Source organism: Struthio camelus, chromosome 29 (genome assembly GCF_040807025.1).
Source record: "Struthio camelus isolate bStrCam1 chromosome 29, bStrCam1.hap1, whole genome shotgun sequence".
In the NCBI taxonomy this organism is placed as follows: Eukaryota; Metazoa; Chordata; class Aves; order Struthioniformes; family Struthionidae; genus Struthio; species Struthio camelus.
Window position 1 is genome coordinate 4,962,132 of NC_090970.1, and position 19,043 is coordinate 4,981,174.

Sequence of the window (19,043 nt, forward strand, 5' to 3'; positions counted from 1 at the left end):
CAGTGGCACCAGGAGGCAGGCCACAGGGACACTCTGGGTCCCTCCTTCTGGTGTCCAGGAGATCCCCTACCCCCAGCCTGCCTGCAGCCCCCCGGGCCAGCCCCTCTCTCCACGACACACCAAGGCCCCCTGCCCTGGGGCTCCTCCGGCCGCTCCTGCTGCCCCAGGGGCACAGCACCCTGCCCTTCCTGGACACACAGAGAAACACGTTCCTCTTTCTCCTCTATTCCTCCTTGCCAGTGCACAATTGCTCCTTTCCTCTTCTCCAGGGACCTCCCTGCTCCCCGCAGAGCCTTTCCCCACGTCCGTGTGTCCAGGCTGGCCTGCCCGGCCCTTCCTGGACCCTTCCCTGGGCTCCCTGCAGGGCCCTGGGCTGGCGGTGCTGCTGTGCAGAGGGAGTGGGCTGTGGGGCCACGGGGCCATGGGGTGACTCCACGCTGGCTGGGGTGGTCACGGTGGGAAGCAGACCCAGCCGGACGGGCCTCATTGCACCTGACAACCCCCACCAAGGGGTCTGTGGCCATGGACAACACTCTGAGCAATCACAGGGCATTTCCAATGGCTCAGGCTGTGTTCAGGTGCGTCCCGAGATCCAGCCCGTGCTTTTTCATTGAAGGTGACATGAAGGACTCTCCAGGCTCCCTTCCTGTGCCTGCTAGGTCCCCACTGGCTGTGGTGTGATTTCAGAGCTCTCACTCACCTGTACATTCATTGGGTTTGCCCTTTAAGTGTGGGTGACTGCACTTGATTTTGTGAAGCTCCATTCACTGCCCACCCCAGGGCACATGGTGCCCTTGGAGATGCCCTGGGCTCTCCTGGAGGCTCCATACTGCCTTAGAGAAGGACAGGCACCCGTCTCCAGCCCTGTTGGATGGGAGATATCACCTGACCATCCACCACCTCCAGGAGCCCTGGGCACCCACAAGTGACAGCTTAATCCCACCTTCTTTCACTAACACATCACCTATGAGATCATCGCCTTGAGCCCACAGAGAGCCCCAGAAAAGCATCGGGGTCTCTCAGTGTGGAAGTCTTCAAGCACATTTTTGACTCCAACTTTGGAAGGAGAGCCCAACCTGAAAGCATTGCACAGAGGAAATCCTCTTTTATTAGAGCTAAGCCAGCTCTGACCCTGTGACAGACATTCACAGATTCCTCTGAGTCAAACAGGCTGGTTTTGGGCTGCTGGAGAAATGGGATGAATTCAAACCCTTCTGTACAAACACGATTATCACAGAGACAATGCCCAAAGCACAAAAGCTGTCTGAGACAAACTGGAAATTGCTTGTGAGGAGAGATGGGCACCTTATTTCTGCTGAACTAGAATCATTTGGATCAGTTTGTTCAGGGCACCTTTGAGCTCCTTGTTCCTCATGCTGTAAAGGAGGGGGTTCACTGCTGGAGGCACCACCGAGTACAGAACGGCCAGCACCAGATCCAGAGCTGGGGAGGACATGGAGGAGGGCTTCAGGTAGGCAAACACTGCAGTACTGATGAAGAGGGAGACCACAGCCAGGTGAGGGAGGCACATGGAGAAGGCTTTGTGCCGGCCCTGCTCAGAGGGCATCCTCAGCACAGCTGTGAAGATCTGCACATAGGACAGCACAATGAAAACGAAACACCCAAAGACTAAACAGGCACTAACCACAATAACCCCGACTTCCCTGAGGTAGGAGTGTGAGCAGGAGAGCTTGAGGACATGAGGAATCTCACAGAAGAACTGGTCCACAGTGTTGCCTTGGCAGAGAGGAATGGAAAATGTGTTTGCAGCATGCAGGAGAGCATGGAGAAAACCACTGGCCCAGGCAGCTGCTGCCATCTTGACGCAAGCTCTGGTGCCCATGAGGGTCCCGTAGTGCAGGGGTCTGAAGATGGCAACGTAGCGGTCATAGGCCATGACAGTGAGAAGAGAACACTCAGCTGACATGAATAAGGCAAACAAAAACATCTGGGCAGCACATCCTGCATAGGAAATGGCCCTGGTGTCCCTCAGGGAATTGGCCATGGATTTGGGGACAGTGGTGGAGATGGAGGCCAGGTCGAGGAGGGCGAGGTGGAGGAGGAAGAAGTACATGGGGGTGTGGAGGCGGTGGTCGCAGGCTACGGCTGTGATGATAAGTCCGTTGGCCAGGAGGGCAGCCAGGTAGGTGCCCAGGAAGAGCGAGAAGTGCAAGAGCTGCAGCTCCCGTGTGTCTGCAAACGCCAGGAGGAGGAACTCCTTCAGGGAGCTGCTGTTGGACATTTGCTCTGCCTTGCTTCAGGACACTGTCCAAGGAGGAACAGGCATTGACAAGTTAGCACAGGCTTCTCTGAGCCAAACCCATTGCCCTCCTCAGAGCAACCCCCACATTGCCTCTCTCCTTTACCTTGTTCTGCTCCCTTCCCTCACCTCTGCTTTGGGCTGAGTGTGTGGTGCAGAGCAGGGGCCTCTGCCCATGGGCTACAGAGGAGTCAGCCCTGGGCACCCTGAGCTGAGTGGTGGGGATGTGGTCTGGGAAGCAAGGGGAATATTCTGTTTTTCTCATTGGGAGAGATGAATACAGCGCTCATGCCAGCTGTGTCTGAAAGAGAAGGTCCCTGTGGGGGACGCATCTCTCCCAACCTTGCCCTCTTGATCGGAGCTGCCTGTATCTGAACCAGTCGCACCAGATCCCACTCCTGCATGGGAGAGAAACAGTGCAGTGAAGGCAGGGGCTGACCCAACCCTTCCTCAACCTCTCTGCCCCACTGACATGGACCCTGCCCTCACATCAGTTCACCCTCTGCACTCTTTCTTCAGGCACTGTCAGGGGAGTGGGAAGTTCCTGCCTCCGCTGCAGCTGAACCCCCTCCTTAACCCCACCGAGCGTGAGAGCAAGAACCAGAGCAGCACAAAGAGGTGAGGAAACTGTGAGGACTACTGTGACGCTCCGACCACAAGGAAAGCAAGGAGCAAGACACAGACGGGCTCTCAGGAAAGCCTTCAGCTCACCCAGCTGTGCTCACCACCTCCCAGACAGCAACCAGAGCAGGACAGTCACTCTCAGCCCCTTTGTCCCGCAGTGAGAAACAAAGCTCTGCTGGAGGTCGGGCTGCTGAGGAGGGGGCTCATGCCCTGCACCCCCTGGCCTGGAGGGCAGAGGCTCTGCTGGGTGGGAGAGGAGACACAGAGGGGCTTCCTTAGGGGAACATGTCTGCACGGAAGAGGTTAATGGGGAGGTCTCCACATTCCCCCTCCCACAGCATTCACGTTTCCAGCTTCCTCTCTTTCGCTGATCAGATCTTCCCTGCTCAGAGCTTTTCCTCCTGGGAAATGGGAGCTGCTTCTCTATCCCTCGTCTTCTCCCTGTCACCGCTCACAGACCCCATGCAGAGTGGGGAAAGAGTTTTCGGAGGTTCCTCGCAGACCTCTTGATCTCTCTCTGTCAAGTCTAGGAACGTCAGTCTGTTGTCCAAACCTGGCAGCTCCTTTTCCAACCCTCCCACCTGCAAAAAGCAGGGAACGGAAAGCAGAGACTCAGGAAAGCTCCTGATCTTCAAGGCAACCCCTGCCATGAGTGACCTCCTGCAAAGGTCCCTTGGAAATACCGTGGGGGTGAGCTGGAGCTGAGAGCAGCCCTGACCCACACAGCACCCTCTCGATAGCAGAATGAACCTGCTCTGAAGGGGGTCGCTCCTTCCACCCAGACCTTCTCCCCACAGCACTGTGGGGAGCTCCCCGGGCAGGCTGAGGGCTGACCCACGCAGGCAGCAGAGTCACTGCCCCGGGCACACAGCACCCTGGGGTGCAGGGCTCTGCTCTGAATTACAGCCCTGCGCACACCTGGGGGCACTCCCTGGCTTCACAGCCCTGCACCAGCCCTGCAAGCAGGTAGCCCTCATGCCCTGTCCCTCTGACCGTGTGGCAGCGCATCCCTGCTCTCAAGCACCTCCTGCTCCAAACAGCAGAAGCTGGGAGAGCCACCCGGACAGACGCTCTCAGCTGTGGAAGGTGCCAGCTGCAGAAGAGCCCTCCGGGAACCACAGCAGCGGTGCCCTGCAGCCAGAGACTTACTGTGTTAGGGGCTGTGAAGGTTCCTCCCTGCAGTGAGCTCTCAGCCGTCCTCCCGCTCCCAACTGCCTTTAACTTCTGAGTCGCTCATCTCCTCCTGGCCCCTGCAGGCAGTGCCCTGAGTCTTGCTGCTCCATTCAAAGGAGCTGCACCTGGACAGAGCTGTCTCTCTGCAGCGCCTGCCAGGTTGCCCTGGGCTCCGGCAGTCCCAGGAGCCAGGCCCAGCTCAGGAGCAGAGGCCCAGCTGAAGACGTGACTTTCTCTGTCCCCTGTGCGCCCTCGAGATGGTTCCAGGGCTCCAGGGCTCACAGTTCCTGAAAGGCAGCAGACTGATTCCCCCCTGGCTGATTCCTCATGCTGTGATCTTCTCAGAGGCACCGCAAGGCAGGGGGAGCCATCTGCACACACACAGTAACAGCTGACACAAGAGAGCTTGAGTCTAGGGGACCTTCGGAAACTTGGGGAACAGGAACCTCATGAAGTTTTACATGGAGAAGGGGCAAGTCCTGCCCCTGGGGAAGGGTAAATCCCATGCATCAGGGCAGGTTGGGACCTTACCGGCTGTGGTGTGACCCTGAGGAGCAGGGTGTGGGCACTGTGAGAAATGCCATATGAGCCAGTGGGGCACACTCATTGTGAAGAAGGCCAGATGACCACGGGCTGCGTTAGGAGAGGCGTGGCCACCCACACAAGGGGAGCCATTATCCCCCTCAACACAGCAGACCTCCTGCAGGCAGGTGGGCTTGGAAGAGACTGTGAGGTTACTGGCAAAGGATCCGCTGGTAGGCCAAAAGTCTAACCGGAGGGGACATTGTGGTGAGAGCCATTGTTTCTCAGAAGCTCCTTGGATGGTAGGAGGCACATGGCCGTAAAGGTGAAAGTGATGTCCCTTCTGTCTCCGCAGGTGATGGGCCAGCAGCAAGCACATTGCTGGGAAAGTGGCTGTGAGGTCACGTCTGTGCAAGCATCTGGTAGACCATTAGGAGGCCCATGGATTGGATGTGGCAGCAGCTCATTTGCTTGGATGCTCATGGTGAGGTCACTGCTGCCTGAGTACCCAATAGGCTACCCACAGGCACAGGGCTAGAGTGCTGATTTGGTGGTGTCTCCTGTCTTTGCAGGTAATAGGCCAGCAACAGGCACAAGGCTTGGATGTTGGTTGTGAAGCCCCCTCTGCCTTAGGACCTGACTGGATAACAGCAGGCACATAGCTGGTCACGTACATGAGCGAATCTGGAGGGCCAGCAGTAGGCCCCTTGGCTTGGTGGATGATTGTAAGGTCTACCAGGACCCCCAGGCCCTTCTCTGCCAAGCTGCTTTCCAGCCAGTCAGCACCCAGCGTGATGGTGAGCGTACTGGATTCTGACAGAGTGAGAGTCCCACAATCTCCAAGGCCAGTTGGAGGCCCATGGCTGTGAAGGTGACTGCGAGGTCACTTCTGTCTCTGCCAGTGATGGGCAAGGAGCAGGCACATGGGTGGGACCTCACAATCAACAGTGGAGGTGTGTCCCCTTTGCCTGCCTCTCCCCGGCCTCCCACTCGTATCTCATCTTGGCTGCGATGAGTGGTGGTGTGATGTGCTTCTTGTCCTCAGAATGGCTCCTTCCACATGCTGGCCAGTGAGGTTCCTGCACAAGAAGTGACCTCACTATGAACGTCACAGCGGTGTGTGATGGTGCACTCCTCCCTGCCCCCGATGTGCTCTTCCTCCCCTAGCCTGACCTCTTCGTAAACAGCACATAGGACTATGAGTCCATCCTCTTTACCTCATAAATAGGGGGCTACGCAGAGCCCATTGAGCTCTCCCGCATGGTGACAGGCTGCACGGCAGAATCTCCCCTTGAGCGGGGATGCCTCTCAAGGTTACCCCTGGAGGTCAAGACATTCCTTACCCGCGTCACATCCTTGGTAAGTGACACTGAAAGCATGCTAAAGCTTTGTAACTTTCTCAAGTTACCTCTCTGCTGGATTGTGCATATAATCGTTAGACATAAACTGTTGACCACGTCTGGGAGTAAGTTTGGATCCATTAGGTCCATTCTGAACCTCGTGACTCGGCGGGAGGGTCTACTAGACACTTTTGTGTGACCCTGTCCTCCACATAGTAAATAACCATGTGAACCGTACCATTTGACCCCTGTTAAGTCACTGTCTTATTTACGCTTTTACTCTGTTAAATCACTGTCTTGCCTCCACACATGTGGTGGGACAACTCATATGGCAGGATGGAAATGGGCTCCTGGGGAAGGCAGGCTGGGACAGCGAGGAGGTGGAGGTGTGCCCTGTGCAAAGGGGTGGCCAGAGTGCACAGAGCTTTGCCCTAGAGATGGTGATGAGCCAGTCCAAAGCACGGCACAAATGGACTGTAAAGCAGGTGGAAAATGGGCTGTACCATTGGGCCAAAATGCTGTGATCAGTGGCACACAGCATCCCTCAGGGATCAGCAGGTAGGGCAGCACTGTTTAAGGTTTTTGTTAACATCCTGGACCATAGGATGGAGCACACTCTCCGTGTGTTTGTGGACTAGGTGCAACTGGGGCAAGCCTCTGACCAAGCTTGTGTAATTCCCTTGGAGTGAGTGGGGGACGGGACAACATGACGTCCAGAGGTCTCGTCCACACTAAGTGCTGTGATTCAGTGAATCTTTCCCTGAAGAGCTCTGGAAAGACAGAACAGTGAGAGGAAGCAGAAAGGACAGGGAGGCAGAAGGCGGCAGAGGAAATAGGTCCCTCTGAATAAAGTAGTTGCTCAGAACAAAGCTTCTGCATTCAGAGGGTTGGTAGAAAAGGTATTGGGCTGAATAACTGGTCACAAATATCTATACTCCACTAGAAGAAGGAAATACTGCACTGCATGCACTTGGTGCTGCTAATAAGAAAGACAAGATTCATCAGAACTGATAAAACATACTTGACCTTCTGGAAATGGCTGTGTGTTCTTTTCAGTTTTGGCATAGAGTTGTTTTTTGGATAGGTTTCAAGTTACAGCTAAACATTTTGATTCAGACCTTTATTCGTTTGCCCACATATAGAGGCTGCTGCTGCCTGAGATGCCCTGGGGTCACTGAGTTCCCATGACTAGAAAGGGAAGGGCAGACACCTGGGTTAGGCAGAGACATCTGCCCTGGAGGGGTCAGGCATGGGGTGAGATCGGTCTCAGCCCTGTTGTCACCTCAGATGGGGTCACACTTCATTGACGGTGCAGGGAAGGAGAAGGGAGTGTGGCTAGACTCATTGGGACATCTGTAAGACGTCACTATGACACAGGTATATTGAGATTTGTGCCAATCTGGCCATTTAAAAATACAGTTTGCCCCTTACTCTTTATCATTCAGGTGCTTCTCCACTCCCTAGTCGCTGGTCTGAGCTTCAGGGAGTCGGAAGCTTGCCTTCGTCTTTCAGCAGTCTCATTGTCTCGTCAACCAACTCCTTCACTCTGTTTCTGTCTAGCCTTCCCTATCTGTTTGTCAAGAACATGTCAAGGAAGGTTATTCCTTCCAGCCTCATGGACCGCCCTGGAGGCAACTTGCCCTTGACATACACTTGAGGATTGTATGTTATTTCTTAGGACACTGCATCATGTTTGATCCGAATTGAGACAAATCCTTCTGTGTCTGTTTGCAGTTGATTTTCTAAGGAAAGCAGGTGGGAATTGGTGCCCAGGAGCTGTAACATTCAGCTACAGGCTTGAGTGGGAAAAGGCTAGATGTTAAGCCGAGTGAGGGAAGTCCCCAGGGGCCAAGGAGAGAAATGTGAGGGCTGGGGAGGTGGGGAGGAAGGTTGTCCATACATGTCTCCTATCCAAACTACTGCTTTTCCTAGATGTGCAGGCTTCATCAAGGGACCCTGTGGGTCAGTGTGAATTGGAGGAGGTGGGTATCACTTCTTCTGAAACCTGAAGACTGAAGAAAGTTTGAAAAGCAGACATCTCTCAGGTGCTCCTTGAAATCTTCCTCTTTTCAATACCCTCCTGAACACTTGCCAATTAGCCACAGCAGAACTGAAGAACTGAAGAAAAGGATGGAAAGAGACCTGGGTTGTTAGGGCTTTCTGCATTTTAATGACCCCTCGAGGGTATTTGGTGCTGAGCCCATGAACCTCAGATGCTGAGGAGAGGCTGAAGAAACCTCTCCAGAAGTTGAAGGGAGAAGAAAATCCCAAGTTTCTTGGAGTGTTAACGAGTCCCACTGAGGGCCATTACTGAGAAAGCCTCCCCAGGGGGCTGATTAGAGCAGAAAGCTGGAGGCCCTGATTGCAGGCAGGCTAAAGGCAATGTGCAGGTGCCTCTGTGATGCCAAGTCAGCCTTGATGTGTGTTATCAAGCAGATCAGCCAGGCCCTGACCCCCAGCCCCTGCACAGGGTGATCCTTTCCATCACACATTGCTCTTGTGGGCAGTGTGCGGGTGGGCATATGCAACGCCCAGTGCAGGACCATGATGTGGCACCTCCTGGGCTCCCCAGGGACTAGGAGGCAGCAAGGCCACAGTGCTTTAAGGAAAAGGTGTCTTCTTGTGGGCCTTGGTGGCAGAGATACCAGCCACAGCCAAGAGGCCAAAGACCTAGCTCTGCTGGGAGCTTTCAGCCTTGGCAGTGTCCTCAGCCATCTCTACCACAGGCCATCCTACACTGCCCCCATGCCTGCTGCTGTTTCCCTGCAGCCTGTAGACTCCCAGCCTCCTTCCGCACCTTGCTCTCACCCCAGCATCTCCCTGCCTCTACTGATATCTTCCTGTCCTCACTTGCTTTTCCTGGAAACACAAAGGCAGGGGCTGATCACAAGAGTCCCTCTGCGTGGCCTGTAGCACCACAGCACTACCCTTCAAGTGACATTTTCTTTTCCTAAAGTCACATCTAAAGCCCTCAAGCTGCTGTGTGTGGCTTTTTCTCTTTCTCATGCTGTTTCCCACTACCAAGAAAAGCTCTGTCATCTCTTCAAGCTGTCACAGTCTACTACTCTACTGCCCTTCACCTCCATTTCAGCAGGATAAAGAAGCCCAGGTCCCTCTACCTCTCCTCATGGGCGGGGTTATTCCCATCTAGGTGCAGGACTTGACACGACACGTCTCTTGTAAATCTTCATGAGGTATCTGTTTTTCCGAATCACCTTTGTTTCTCAAGATCCTTCTGGACTGAAGCACCTCTGTGTCAAAAAAACAAACCAAAAAAACCCCAACAAAACAACCCAAAAAAGCGCCAATGGGTTAAGGTTAAGCAGGGGAGGGCCAATTCTATGGAAAGAGATCAGGACGGTAAGTGAGACGAACTTAAAAGAGGGGAAAGAAAAAGAAAAAAAAAGGGAAACTGAAAGTGAAGGAAAAGATTGATGAGGACTGTTCTGGGGATCCCTGCCAAGAAGTCCTGCATCTGAATACCTCTGAGTGGAGGAGGACAAGAAAGCTGGCCTACCTCCACTCTCACAGGGAACCTGCGTGCTTCCCTGACATCAGCAAGAGAAGATCGAGAGTGGGAAGAATCGTGGACACCTTCAGGGTGGAAGGGAGCTCAGGAGGTCTCTAGTGCAATCTCCTTGCTCCCAGGAAGGTCAGCGCTGAGGGTGAGAGCAGGTTGCTCTGGGCTTCCTCCAGTCTGGTGTTGGAAGCCTCCAAGGGAAGAGACTGCCCAGCCTCTCTGGGCAACCACTTCCAATGCTTGACCATCCGTGTAGTGGAAAAGCTTTTCCTTGTCTCCTGCACAAATGTCTCTTCTTTCCACATAGGCCCATTGTCTCTTGTCCTCCCACCATGCACCCTGGTGAAGAGCCTGCTTCCATCTTCTTGAGGACCTCCTTGTAGCCATTGGAAGGCTGCCTATGAGATCCCTCCAAAGCCATCTCTTCTCCAAGTGGAACAAGCCCCATTTCCTCACAGCTCCAGCTCCCCGACTCTTGTGAGGGCCCTCAGCTGAATTCGCTCCCAGTTATCAACCTCTTCTGGGGACCCAGCACGAGATACAGTGTTCTATCTGGGGTCTAATGCATACTGACTAGCAGGTGATCATTTCCCTCGACCTCCTCGCTATGCTCCTGGTCCTACAGCCCCCAATACTTCTGGCCTTCTTTGCTGCCAGGGAATGCTGCTGCCTCATCTTTGGCCTCTTTTCCACTAGGACCCTCAGGTCCTTTTCCACACAGCTGCTCCCCAAGCACCCAGGCCCCAGCCTGTAAAACCAGCCTGTAACTGCAGGGGCAAGAGCTGACATTTGTCCTGGCTGAATTTCTGGAGGTTCCTGACAGCCCATGCCTCCTGCCTGTCTAGGGCCCTCTGAATGGCACCCCTCCAGCAAAGGACTGGGCCCCCCCACCTCCCACCTGGGTCATTTTCAAGTATGAGGAGTGTTGCCTCCTCTGTGTCACTAATCAAGAAGATAAACAGGACAAGTTCCTGGAGACATCAGTGGTGCTCCCCTTCTCCCTGGCCTCCAGGAAGAGCACGACACATTCACCACTGCCCTCTGAGCCTGATCAGCCAAGCAGCTTTTTAGACATCCAGTTGTTTACTCTTCTGGACTGTAACGTTCTAACATGCATGCAAGACTATTGTGGGAGACAGTGTCAAACACCTGGCTAAAGTCTAGGTGAAAGACCTTGTGGCCTTTCTTGAAGACAGAGGTAACATTTGCCTTTCTCCAGTCAATGGGACTTCACCCCATCTCCACAACCTTTCCAAGATGATAGTGAGTGGCCTTGCTGCGACAGCAGTCAGCTCTCACAGCCTCCTCATGTGCAACCCATCCAACCTCATTGGCGTGTATAGTTTGAGTTCTCCCAAGTCATCCCCCACTAGCCTCATCCACTGTTGGTGGTTTTTGTCCTCTGGAGTCTGGAGCCAAGGCACAACAGCGTGGGAGACCTTGCTTGGGAAAACTGAAGCTAACAAGGGGTGGAGTTCCTCCCACCTCTCTGCATCTGCTGCTACAAGGTTCCCTGCCCCATGTAGCAGTGAGCCCACCTTTTCCTTTTGAGTCTTTGATTCTTACTGAGGTGGTAGCAGCTCTTCTTCAGGCCCTTGACGTCCCCTGCAAGTGCCAATCCTAGGGGAGCCTTGGCTTCCCTAACACCCTGCCTGTGATGCTGGACAATGGGGATGCAAAGGGATGCTGGCTCCCTTGCAGCCTCTCCCTCCTTCTGCTTCTGGGATGCTGCCTGACTGCCCTGGAGCTAAGGTGTGAGGTCTCTGTTTAGCCACGCTGGTCCTCTGAGGTATCTACTAGTTTTCTTTAGTATCATGATGGATCATTTTTGTGCTTGGCAGGTGCTGTCCTCAAAGACCTGTTGGCTTTCCTGAGCTCCTGGGCCTTTCCAAGCTGCTTCCCATGGGTTCCCTGACCACTCCCCAGAAAAGGTCGAAGTCTGCTCTTCTGAACGCCAGGGCCTGTGCCCTCTGACTATCCTTCCTCATTCCCCTCAGCATTTGGGACTCCCTTGATTCTCACCCCCTTGAGGGGTGAGAGGGACTTTGGGAGGGACTTTCCCAAAAGGCTGTGGAGGGATTCAGTAGTCTGGGCACAGGCAGAAAACATGAGATGCCCTGAGGTGTTTGGCCAGCAAGCACTCCAAAGGGGCATGGCTTTCCTGCAGGGGCCATGGAGTACCTGCTAGAAGCATGCAGTTGTGCTGCACACCCCAGGCATCTGACATGGCCCTGCCAGCCTATTTCTGTGTCACTGCCTCAAGTGTCTGCATGGAATTACATCAGCTGTTTTGCAATGCAGGGATCTTCATATGTCTCAGCTTCCTCCTGAGTAGAGCTCTAGTTGTCCTAGGCATCTAGTGTCATTTCTGATGGCCAAAGAAATTCCCCACCAGACAGCCACCTCATGCTCTAGAAGGATGCAGGGGCCCCAGTTCCTCCATCAGAGCAAGCAGACACTGGCACAAGCCTTGGACCACCTCTGTCTCTTCCAGTGTCCCCAGGTGTTTGTGTGTGAGCAACTGACTCCCACTCTCCATCTCCAGGGATTATAACACTAGCTTAGAGAAGGAGCTGACATGCAGACATCTCTGTTGTGTACACCAGCTTGGGCAAGGGGAATCCCACCTTCTGCATGTTTGTGGAGTTGACGAGAGGCATCTGAATCCCACTCCAGCGCATGGTCTTCTAAACAGACATGAGAAACCTAGATTGACTCATCTGAATCAATGTCTGAACAATGGGTGAATGAACTCCCTTCTTGTCCCCTTCTAGGTCTCCTGCCTAGTTAAGACACGGGAATATGGGTTTCCTAGGTAGGATGTTTCCACCTCTCATGGATAACCATCCTCTGATGAGACAAATGACAGTGCTGTAACTGGTCTCCCTGTATTGTTCAGAGAGAGAGCAAAGGTGATTATTTAGGTGTTCATCAGTGAACATTTCCCAGGAGGAGGGAGCCCGAGGGACAGAGAATTTCTGCCTTCGGCTGGGCCTCTGCTCCTAACCAGGACCAGGCTCTTGGGACGGAGAGATCGCATGGTAACCTGGCAGCAGTGCCCATGTGCCCAGCTGTGTGCAGGAGCAGCTCCTCTGCCAAGAGCAGCAGGGCTCCGGGCACTGCCTGCTGCTGCTGAGAGGAGCTGCGAGAAGGCAGAGAGAAGTGAAGGGCAGTGTGGAGTGGGAGGACAGCTGACAGTTCACTGTGGGAGACATCTTCCCAGCCCTGAACACGGTAAGTCTCTGGCTGAAGGACAACACTGCTGAGGTTCCCAGAGGGGTCTTCTAAACCCTTTCCATCCCACTACTGATGGGTTTTTTAAGTATCATCCTCCCAGCTTCTCCATTGTGCAGGGGAAGAGGAGATGCTTTAGAGCAGGAATCCCTGGCACCCCATCACAGGGACAGGGCATGCTGCTACCTTCTCCCAGGGAAGGCTGCAGGGCTGTGAAGACGGGACATGCACACAGGTCTGCATGGTGGTTCAGAGCAGTGTCCCTGCCCTGCCAAGGAAGGTGAAAAAAGAGGGCTATTTGAAAGGCAAATAGCCTTCCTCCCAGGGCTTTCCATTTCCTAATTTGAGCAGGGAGAAAAAAAGAAAGGGTTTTCTGGTTTGGCAAGGGCCTGGGACTCACAAACCTTCACCCTCAGAGATCAGGAGGTCTGTGAGAAAGCTCAGCTTCACCTCAGCCTCAACCTACAACAGAACCAGCATCACCTTTATGGGCTTCCTCAGGGTTTATGTGACCTGTTCCTTAGGACCTGCAAGCACAGAGATGCCCCTGCCCATGCCTCAGTCCCGGAGGATTTCTGTAGGGTAGAACTGAGCACACAGCAGGTAGGTTGAGGTTTGTGATCAGTGAGAGGGAAAAGATGTAGGGACAGAGACAGCTCGCAGCAGAGGCAACTTCAGTCAGCCGAGATGTTCAGGGAATGAGAAGGAAATGCTGGCAGAATCATGATGGGAGGATGGATTTGGGCAAGTCATGGTCAGTTTTTCTGATGTAGATATCTTCCTCTGAGCAAGCTCCCCATGTCTCCTCTCCCACCCAGCAGAGCCTCAGCCCTGACAGCCAAGGGGAACAGGGCATGAGCTGCCTCCTCTGCAGCCAGACCTCCAGCAGAGGAGAGGGGCATCTCTCCTGCCACCGGTTCATTTCGTGCTCCCCAACAAAGGGACTCGGAGCACCTGCCCTACAATGTTTTCCTCAGCAAGGCAGCATGCCCAGGTGGGCAAGGTGAAGGTTTTTGTGAGTGCCCGTCTGTCTCTCTGCTTGCCTCCCTCAGCAGCAGGATCATGGTGTGGCCCCTTGTTTCCCCTCCTCTCCATGCTGCTCCTCTTCTTGCTCTCAGGCTGTCCTGGGGTTGGGGGGTTTCAGGTGCACTTCAGACACCGATGCTGCAAGTTGTGCAACAGAGGGGTGTGCAGGGCAGGGAGGTTGCCCCAGCCTCCTCCTGACCTGTGGAGCTCCAGGAAATGCAGTCCGTGGGACTGGGGAATGAGCTGTCTCTCCCTGAAGGAGAGCCCGTCTTCAGTCCAACAGTCCTTTGTTTCCCTGTGGTGTCCTGCCAGGCTGCGAGCTGCCCTCTCGAAAGGCACCGCTGTCTCTCAGCTTCTCTCTGATAGCTGACAGACCTATCAAGAAGGTTCAGAGATGCAGAGAGTGTGGAGAAGGAGGTGGGAGGCTGTAGGTGGGCAGCTGCAAAGAGCCCTGAGTGTCCTTGGCCAGAAGGGGAGTGTGGAGAGCTGCCTGAGGTGCCTGGAGAAAGGGTGAGGAGTTTGGAGATCTGCCCTTTGAAAGTGCACTCCTCTGCTCTCAGCAGGGGCTGGTTTTTGTTTAAGAGTAACATCATCCTGCAGCTGAAAGAGGTGCAAGCACAGGACAGCTGGGGATGAGAATAATAAACAAACGAGCTGCCCTCACTCTGCCCCAAGTGACAGGGGATGCTTTCCTCTCAGGACTCACAGTAAAAATGCTGAGGATTTCTACCTTGAAAGAACACTCCCCAGGGGTGACAGGGACATCTCAAATAAAATAATAATAAAAAGACTTAATCCCTGAAAGTAATTTCTGCAAAACTGAGACAATGGATTTCATTCGACAGTTATTGTTCCCCCCATTCCCATGTACCCCCTACGGCACAGCCAGGTAGACTCCTGCGGAGTCCATGGGCAGAGGTCCCTGCTCCTCCCGACACACTCTGCCAGCCTAAAGCAGAGCTCATGGGAAGGAGCTGCACCCAATTGGGATACTCCCAATAAAGGAGAGAGGCAATGGGGTGTTTCTAATGAGAAATGGAACATTTTATTTCTTTAATTGTTTATTTTTAAAAGTCTTTTCTAACTTCTCACTATCTTTTTCTCCTTGGACAGCTCCTTATGCCCAGGGGGAGCAAATGTCCAACAGCAGCTTCCTTAATGAGTTCCTCCTCCTGGCGTTTGCGGACACACGGGAGCTGCAGCTCTTGCACTTCTCGCTCTTCCTGGGCATCTACCTGGCTGCCCTCCTGGCCAACGGCCTCATCATCACAGCCGTAGCCTGCCACCACTGCCTCCACACCCCCATGTACTTCTTCCTCCTCCACCTCGCCCTCCTCGACCTGGCCTCCATCTCCACCACTGCCCCCAAATCCATGGCCAACTCCCTGAGGGACACCAGGGCCATTTCCTACTCGGGATGTGCTGCCCAAGCCTTTTTCTTCTTTTTCTTATGTTCAGCCGAGTATTCTCTCCTCACAGTCATGGCCTACGACCGCTACGTTGCCATCTGCAGACCCCTGCACTACGGGACCCTCATGGGCACCAGAGCTTGCATCAAGATGGCAGCCGCTGCCTGGGCCAGTGGTTTTCTCAATGCTCTCCTGCACACTGCCAACACATTTTCCATTCCTCTCTGCCAAGGCAATGTCCTGGACCAGTTCTTCTGTGAGATTCCCCAGATCCTCAAGCTCTCCTGCTCACACTCCTACCTCAGGGAAGTTGGACTTCTTGTGGTTAGTACCTCTTTAGTCTTTGGATGTTTCATTTTCATTGTGCTGTCCTATGTGCAGATCTTCACAGCCGTGCTGAGGATGCCATCTGAGCAGGGAAGGCACAAAGCCTTCTCCATGTGCCTCCCGCACCTGGCCGTGGTCTCCCTCTTTGTCAGCACTGGCCTGTTTGCCCACCTGAAGCCCTCTTCCATCTCCTCCCCAGCTCTGGATCTGGTGGTGGCTATTCAGTACTCCATGATACCTCCAGCAGTGAACCCCCTCCTCTACAGCATGAGGAACAAGGAGCTCAAAGATGCCCTGAGGAAACTGATTCTGGTGGTAGTAGTTAAGCAGCAATAATAATAACAATAATAATCCTGCTGATTCACCATGGCTGCTGGTCCCCACCATGCTGGAGGGACATGTGATTGTTCTCACATCACACACGGGCATTGGCCATCCACATGCACAAAGGGCATGGGGTCAGTTAGCCCTCGTGGGGCAAATTGCAAATTTCTCTCCCAGCACACACCTGTTGGGATCCCTTTCTCACCCAGACACTCCTTTTCATGATGCCTAGAGTTCCAAAGCACTGAAATCCCTACATTTATCATGTTCAGCTGAAACTGGTCAACAGTTATGGAAGAAGGTGGGAAGGGAGGAAGGAGCAGAAGAGCGTTTTTAGAAAAGAAAATTAACATGGGCATTGAAACAAAGGAGCTCTATGTAACAAACTGCAAACTCGATAGGTACAGTAACACCATGATCACCAGTGCGTCTATGATATTTATTTTTGTTGTTCCTGCCATTACAAGAGTTTCATTTTTCCTTGTGTGCTGTCTTCTAATCCAGATTGCAAATACACTTTCTAGGGATTTCGCTGTAGTTGAGCAAGATCCCATAGTGTCCACCTGACATATGTTTGTGGACAGCAGTTCTTTTGGCCACCACAGCACTGCAGAAACTTTCCTGGCTCGAGCCAAAGGTCCTAGAGACATAACTGAGTTTGGTAGGTCAGCAGATTTCCTGGCCAGCACAGTAAGAGAAATGGAGAAAAATAATTGGGACAACCTAACCTCATATTTTCACTTGTGCGTTTTAATGACTTCCACACTGCAATAGCAAAAGAGTAACATAAGCTTAGAGGCCTATAGATGCAGATATTGGTTCAAGTTTTCTCTTACGTTGTTTTAACAAAGCCTTTCTCAGTTTTGTTCCCACTACACAAGTCCCTGCTTGGAAGCCGGGACGGCAAAGAGGGCTACACAAATCCGTGCAGATCTTCTGTCTAAAGGGATAGGCAACACATTTCCTTGGTCTTGAGTCACTTAAGGAAGAGCATGGATTCAATCAACACACCTGAAGCTTTTGCAGACCATTTTGGTGCAGGAAGAGGAGGCAGAGTCCTTCAACTTGATCAGTAATAACAGCGTACCTTATAGGAACTCTAGGACCGAGATTCACCTTCAGGCTTACTGCTTCCCTGTGTTGATATAACCCTCTGTCCCTGACAAATTGTCTTGACTTCCTCCTCTCCCAACCCTCACTCTTACAACAGCCAAGGCTGTTTGCAAAGACCCGGCACTGTGAAGACTTTGAATCCACAGCACCCAGACACATACTTGTTGCAGTTAAGGAATGTTTCCTGCTGTTTAGTATGTATGTGATGAGATAATTCATCTTCAGAATCCTGAGGGTGATTCCTCATCACTATACATGATATCCTTTTTTAATGTGTACGATTTATTAGAGCTGAAAGACAAGAGATGTTTGTTGACTTCCCTGAGTAGTCCGCATGCCTCACCTGTGCTCCCGCCATGTCCTGCTACTGGCCTGCTGTGTTCTCACACAGAAGTGACCCTGCCATTGACTCTCAGGAGCATGGGGAAGGTTTTCTTCCCAGGAATTGCTTGCTCCTGCAGTGGCTTCCCAGGAGGCGGGAGAAGGCCTGGGAGGTAGCAGTGCCCTGGACCCAGGCACGCGTCAGCACCTTCAGCTCGTGAGCCATGGGAACCATCCCTCCTTCCGTCAGTACCTATCTGAGGCCAGCTCCTCTCCAACAGCATGACAAGAGCCTGAGGTCTCCTTGCTCACCCAGAGGGCACGCTCCTGATGGGCTCCCATAAGCACTGCTGGCTGCTGGTCCCCAAGCACCTGGCCCAGGAACTGTTTGCAGGGGCCTTATCACAGCCACCAGCAGTGCAGTGCCATGAGGATCCCTCCAGGCCTCTTCTTCCAGCACTTCCTCGAATGATAGGGTTGCGAGGAACAGGAAGGGCCAGGACCCATCTGTGCCTATCCAGCCAGCTGCAGGCAGCACCCTGGGGACTTGTTTTAGCTCAACACCATGAAATGGTGAGTGTAGCAACAGGGCTGACAGTCACTGGTGCCTTCCTCGCCACCCCAGGAGCCAAGACTGTTCCCCAGGGCTAAGGTGCTCCAAAGAAAGGCTTAGGTGCACACAGAAAGGCAGGGAAATACTGCAGGGGTGCGTTTTGCTGCTCCGTCCTGCTGGGCTCAGTGCCTGCATGGAGGGGAACGGCCGGCCCTGCCCGGCCTCTCTCCCAGCCCCGACCCCGGCAGACCCCGGGCCATGGCTGTGCGCTGACCCCCGCGTGGGACACGGCCGGGGCTGGGCAGGGTCCGGGTGCTGGGGGAGGGTGCCAGAGCAGGAGGGCTGTGGGGGGACGGGGTACCGAGGGCTGTGGTGGGGACCGTGCCGGGGGGACGTGTCCCCAGCCCTGAACACAACCTGCCCTGGGCGATGCCTGCACAGTGGGGCCATGGGGCCGTGTGCAGGTGCAGGGACAGGGTGCGACTGGGAGCCGCAATGCTCCTCACGGCTCCCCTGCAAAAGAGAAACCCCCAGGAGAGCTCTCCCAGCCCTGCCCCACGAGCTCTTGTCCCTGCCCCAGCCACGGCAGAGCAGAGGCTGAGCACCAAGAGGCCCCTCAGGCAAAGCTGGGCCGGCCTCGGGGAGCAGGTCCTGAGCACTGGGACAGGCAGAGCGCCCTCCTCCTATGTCCCCGTCCTGCTGGGAGGGTGGCACCGGGCACCAGGGAAGTGGCCTGTTTCTGCCTGGGGTCAGTGCGGGACTTTCACATGTGAGATGAACGCGCCAGACTCTGTGCTGCACAAACACCATCCACGACCCCTCACTGCAGCCCCCACTGCTCCCTGCCCTTCCTCTGCTGACCATGCCACCACCCCCGTGCTGCCCCATCTCCCCTCTCCCCAAACCACAGGGACCAGCGGTGTGGTAGGAGCTGGCACCGCCCCACAGCTGCTCTCCAGTCCCAGCCCTCCCCACCTTCCCCCCAAACATTGCATCCACCTTCCAGAAGGACAAGAAAGAGCCTCTGGGAAAGGACAGACTGCTGCGTGTCACCTCAGCCCCTGGGAAGCAAATCTTCGTGGGAGTGATTTCCAGCCCCAGGAAGGCATTGGGATCAGCCAGCATGAAGTCATGGAGGGCAACTTGTACCTGGTCCACCCAGATTGCCTCCTGGGATGGGATGACTGGCTGTGTGGACAAGGGGAGTGCTGTGCATAGCTTGTGTATAGCTTGAATGGAGGAAGGCCTTTGACATGGTCTTCCCTAGCACCTTTGTCGCCAAAGTGGGCAGATGTGG

The 19,043-nt window shown here is 54.1% G+C and overlaps 1 protein-coding gene across 1 annotated transcript; it reads right to left on the reverse strand.

Moving 5' to 3' along the window:
* Positions 1 to 1,306: 1,306 nt before the first annotated feature.
* LOC138062761 (olfactory receptor 14J1-like) lies at positions 1,307 to 1,897 on the reverse strand. The gene has a single exon (XM_068921767.1). It carries the CDS (start codon positions 1,895 to 1,897, stop codon positions 1,307 to 1,309), a length of 591 nt encoding a protein of 196 aa, XP_068777868.1.
* Positions 1,898 to 19,043: the final 17,146 nt, after the last annotated feature.

Bases quoted from the DNA above. Each gene is read 5' to 3' on its own strand.
- LOC138062761 (XM_068921767.1), bottom strand. From the start codon at position 1,897: ATGGCCTATGACCGCTACGTTGCCATCTTCAGACCCCTGCACTACGGG.